At 39.5% G+C, this 5238-nt stretch overlaps 1 protein-coding gene across 1 annotated transcript; it reads right to left on the reverse strand.

Moving 5' to 3' along the window:
• Nucleotides 1–1337: 1337 nt before the first annotated feature.
• LOC143134059 (uncharacterized) lies at nt 1338–5015 on the reverse strand. The gene is made up of 4 exons (XM_076294134.1): nt 3197–5015; nt 2698–3033; nt 2182–2321; nt 1338–1871 (listed from the first exon to the last, which is right to left on the reverse strand). Exons 1-4 carry the CDS (start codon nt 3264–3266, stop codon nt 1686–1688), a joined length of 732 nt encoding a protein of 243 aa, XP_076150249.1. The 5' UTR covers nt 3267–5015; the 3' UTR covers nt 1338–1685.
• Between the last annotated feature and the right edge of the window lie 223 nt (nt 5016–5238).

Genomic DNA, 5238 nt, shown 5'->3' on the forward strand with positions numbered 1-5238 from the left:
ATTAAGTGAGAGAAGAGCATCAACTCCTTTTGCACCATGGACTGGTGTCATTCACCCCCATTACACTTTCCCTTCAAACTAACGATGAAGCCCTTCTATTGCCCGCTGCACAGTTTGCCTATGATTTCCATGGTAGTGTAAAAGTCATACGTCTTCTTGATATATAACACTTGTGGTGTTTGAAAATTAAAAAATATTTGGCACATGTGTCATACTTGGCAAAAAGCTCTTTGGTGTCAAGGAGAGTGGCAGTCTTTACTTCTTTTTAGTTTCTTGGTGTTTTAAGCCCCCAGCATTGTCTTCAAGGCAGCGCTGCCTGGAAGCCATAGGGTTAGGCATGGGCTAAGGGTTAGGATTACTGTAGGTGCCTTTAAGTCGACGGTGGCAGCGCTGCCTGAAAAACGACGTTGGGGGCTTAACACACTATCAAGCTTCTTTTTGCCAAAAATATTAATTCAGCTTTTTCTGCTGATGAAAAGTTTGAGACATACAGTTGTTAATTTGGACAAAGAGATCCAAGGACACATTGTCATTCATTAGTCCTTCAATGGCAGGGCTAATTAAATTTGGGTGTCATTGGTATAGCTGTGATAAAGACTGCCTTGTTTGCATGTCTCTTTATGGATTTAATCTGAACTGAAGCAAAGGATATTGTTAAACATCTTGGTGCCTTGATCTAAATTTCAACATGCCTCATGAAAACAATTTCTAAATCAGCTTTACCACCTCAAAAACATTGGCAAACTTAAAGTTTTATGTCAAAAAATAATTCAGAAAAACGAATGTCTACATTTATCTCTAGCAGGGTTTTCACAGAGCTTCCTTAAAATGCAACAGCTATGTAAATACTAATAGAACTGACCACATTACTGTGGCTTCTAACTTTAAAGCTGCTAATTGAATGCTTCCTCGCGTCGTCTCTTATCATATGTTAAAATCTGAAAATCTGTTTCCTAGCTAAATTATTCATTCATCATGTTCTCAATGATTCTGTCAATCTTATTTTGTTTGTTAATCACTTTAAAGATATGACATATTAGTTTACATTGTAGCTTTCCTTTACATGTACATAGCAGATATCTCAGAGAAAACAATCAGTCAGTCAGGCAAAGTGATTCATTTTTACATGCACTGTTAGTCATGCATTGTTTTCAAAAAGGTCAATTATTTTCAACAACACAAGTCTTACAGGAAACCAGAGAACCACACGCTAGCGCTTACCCCTGAAACTCACTGACCTTATTTTGTTTCAAATAAGACATGAGGCAAACATGAGGCATAAGGCATCTGAACACCTCACAACAAGTGTTTTGATTGATCAAGTCAATGAAAGCCAATCAATATTTACATTTATTTGATAAAAAAACATTCAATATCAGATACATTCATCATTATATACGTGCAATATTCAGCATTCAGCATTCAGACCACAACGAGTCAGTTAAATCCCCAGTTGTGTACAGTACAGGTGATGTGCTGCTTGACAGATTGGCATATAAGCTTACACATTCATATTTACAATCATATGACAAAGACAAATCTTGACATAACACAAGGTGGACATTCAGTCTAAAGTTGTTGTTGTTTTATAAAACTATAGAAGGTTTATATTATTTGTATCATTTATACATTGATAAAAGCTAAAAGACTTCTGAGACTGCTGTTTCCTGGGTGTAGGTGACAGACTAGGCGTAGTTTGGGGAGCGCATGTAGGCAGGGTTGAGCAGTACCTGGGCAGAGGCTTGAGACATAGACGTGGCCCTCTGAGGTCTCATCTGCTCATAAACTGAGTCAGAGCGATGAGCTGGGAGTCCAACACCAGACTGCGGACGAGGCTTGTAGTTTCCATTCTCTGAACAGCACCTCTTCACCTGTGAGGATCAGACAGAGAGAGGGAGAGAGAAAAGAAAGAGTGGGAGGTGAAGATGTGAGATTACAACCCCGTGGAGAAGAAAAACAACTTGTTGTTCAGTATTTAGTCAGTTAGTTGTTTTGCATTGTACACTCTACTCTTTCAATTGGTTTCTTCACTGCCTCTCTCTGTTTGTATGTGTGTGTGTGTGTGTGTGTGTGTGCGCGTGTGTGTGTGTGTTGTCCAACTGCATGGGCTGTGAGTGTGATGAAGTCTTGGTGCTGGTGTGTGTGTGTGTGTGATGAAGGTGCTGGTGTGTGTGCACTCACACAGATGAGCAGGATGATGAGGACGAGCAGAAACAGGGAGCAGGCAGTGATGGCCGACACGACCAGCAAGGTGGACATTTGGATGGGCTCCTCGGAGAGCATAGTCACTGGTCCATTAGTGGGACACTCCTTCTCCACCCCTGTGTTCAATGCACATCATTAGTCCACATTCGATTCAGCCGGACACTTGTCTAGGTCTCTTAATCCATGTATAGGAAACTAACCCCTTGTGACAACAAGGACACTTTGATGGTTATGGTTATGGTTATTGTATATAGAAGACGCTTTAGTCCAAAGTGACTTACAGAATATGCACATTACAATAGTTAACAGTAAACAGTTAAAAAAGTCAAAAAATGGTAAACCCACAACATAATAATAATAATATCAATACAATATCAAATATCAATAATGAAAATAAACAAAAAACATGAATATGTTCATGATGGGAAATTGTGTGTAAATTCCTGTATTTACTAATCGCATATTTAATTTCAGATATCAAAAAAAGCTTACCATCAACCACCAGCAATGTTGGGTTGTTGTTGCTTTCAGATGGATATGGATTTGATTTATCAAATCTCAAGTACTGGCACCAGAAAACTCCAGTGTCATTAACGGTGAGGTTGCTAACTCTGGCATGCATCTTGGCGAATGAGCCCGCAACCTTTATCCTGTTACCGAAGGGTAACCTGGGACTGCACTTCATCCCAGGAGTGAGATAGAACACCTCCCGGGTTGTGTGATAGGTGTGATAAAGGTACATTCCACCTTGATTTTGCAGATCAGTGGAACACTCCATTTCAATGTGCTCCCCGACCTGTCTCCATTCGACTTTGTCTGCACTCAAACCTTTAAAGAGAGACACATGGGAAGACAGTTATCATTTATGTCAATTTCATGGTCATATCATGCTGAAACGTGTACTACACACTTGTAGATCAAATTTCGATAACTCAGCGGTTTGAATTTGTTTCTAAAAGCAAACAGACAGTTTCATAATTTGGCACGGTACCTGTGAGGAAACAGACGCAGAAACAGACCAACAGCAGAATGTGATGGTATCGCCTCACACGCTCCATCATCTGTTCTGTAGGGCTTTGGAGGTTCAGCCTGATGATAGCTCTTTACACAGGAAATACGCACACACAAAGGGGAGGTATAGGCTGTGCTTTCCTTTGCTGAACCTATGTACGCTTACTTCCCGTCAGAGGCGAGAGATGCCTCTTTTGGGCTCTGACATATTTATCTGATCTCACAGTGAAGCACAACTGCAGAGGACTAGAGCAGCCAGTAGAATTAAGCAGGTGAAATTATGTTTCATGACCACAAATAGTTGTGATGATGAATACATGAAGGCATTATAAGGCATTATAACTGTTGCACTGGCTGAGCATTGCATTGAGTGTACAGAGGAGTGCTACACACAGCAAGTTGAAAAGCACAAGACAAAGGGGCACTTCAGCAACCCTCTCTTAAAGCCATCACATCTTAAGAAAAATGGGGCCTGATGAAAGTTACCTTATGTACGTCTATTGCATTCATTGGACATATGATATGACATTTCTACTTGTAGGCCTATGGGTAAACACACATCTCAAAAAGTGTATCAAAAGTGTCATTTTGCTGTTTATAACTTCTTCTATTCAAAATGTTGTATTTTAACTGTTATACTCCTGACTTGCATGCAGGGATGGATTAGAAACGGTTCAAGGAGCGAAAACCGGAAACAAACACAATTTTTGGATGAACGTAACCGAAAACAGGAACAAAAGTGAGAACGTATATTCAATTTTAGATAACTGCTTTATAACGCTATTTATCGCTCTGATGAACCTTTCTTTGAATATTATTCAAAAGTCCATAGGCTTGGAAAGTTACCGACCTACACAGTGTTCCCCAGATCCCTTATAGGATGAATTTTGTCAGATTTGATGAATCAGTGTCTCCCCTGATTAAAAGGATTTTCATTCAACACTATCTTACTGCTTTTTCCAAGTATGTAGCATAAATTACCGAAATATTGTGTGAAATAACATATAGGCTACCAAAGACACTGGGAAAATATCTGTCATGCAGTAGCGCCACACATAAGTTAGGCTATTACAGGGCTTAAAGGACCAGTATGTAGGAAATAATGGAAAATAAATTGTAACCATTCCAAAAATGATCACCATATGTTGTCAGAGAGTAAGGAAACACAATGAATTGAAGTAATGGCTTATTTGACAACATTACTATAACCCGTAAAACCCATGAAAAAAAATGAGTTAGGGGCGGAATCTCTTTGAATTTTCGTTTATGTTTTGAACGATTAATTCTAGAATAGCGTATTAATAATGGGCTGGCATGTCCTCCTATTTGTGTTGCCAAATTAGCAAAGGCCAACTGTCAACTTGCTGTCAGTTGTAGTCATGAACGCCTACAAGAGGCAGGCAAATTTCCAAAATTAAAAGAAGAAACAAATTAAGTGGACATCAGAGGAGCTTCCTGAGAGGCTCGCGTCTGGTAGTCTTGAGAACGTTCAACAGTGTTTTGATTTTGGCCTACAGACTCAGGGATTAAAGTGAAAAAAAAATCGTTTGACTGAACTTTTTTCAGGCCATAAGTCATACGTTGTTCATATCTACCTATAGAGATAGCACCCCTTTTGCGGTCGCGACCTATTGGTTTTAAATGTACAAAAAGATGCAAACAGCAAAGTAAAGGGAGTATTAGCCTTATTCACACGGCGGCCATTGTTTAAACCAAAACCAGGCTACAGGGTACACTTACTATATAATTAATGCCACCTACAGGTGAATGCATAGAACATAACAATCCTATGGTTTGTGTACCCTGTAGCCTCGTTTTAGCCGCCAATGGCCGCCATGTGAATAAGGCGAATTGAGAGTGTTCTTGATTGAGATTGAGTTTTCCTGATGAACAAAAATATATTTTAGTACCATCCCTGACCATTGCTGATTAGCCATTGCTGTTCTTTTCTACTGCAGCAATATTGTAGAAAGGCTTTAACACACCTTCAGGCCAAAAGTGTTTAAAGGGGAGATTTTGTTC

This window comes from Alosa pseudoharengus, unplaced genomic scaffold (assembly GCF_046254945.1).
Source record: "Alosa pseudoharengus isolate Yale_2024_CS ecotype anadromous, Long Island Sound unplaced genomic scaffold, YU_APseudo_1.1 YU_APseudo_1.1_scf_1, whole genome shotgun sequence".
Taxonomy (NCBI): domain Eukaryota; kingdom Metazoa; phylum Chordata; class Actinopteri; order Clupeiformes; family Clupeidae; genus Alosa; species Alosa pseudoharengus.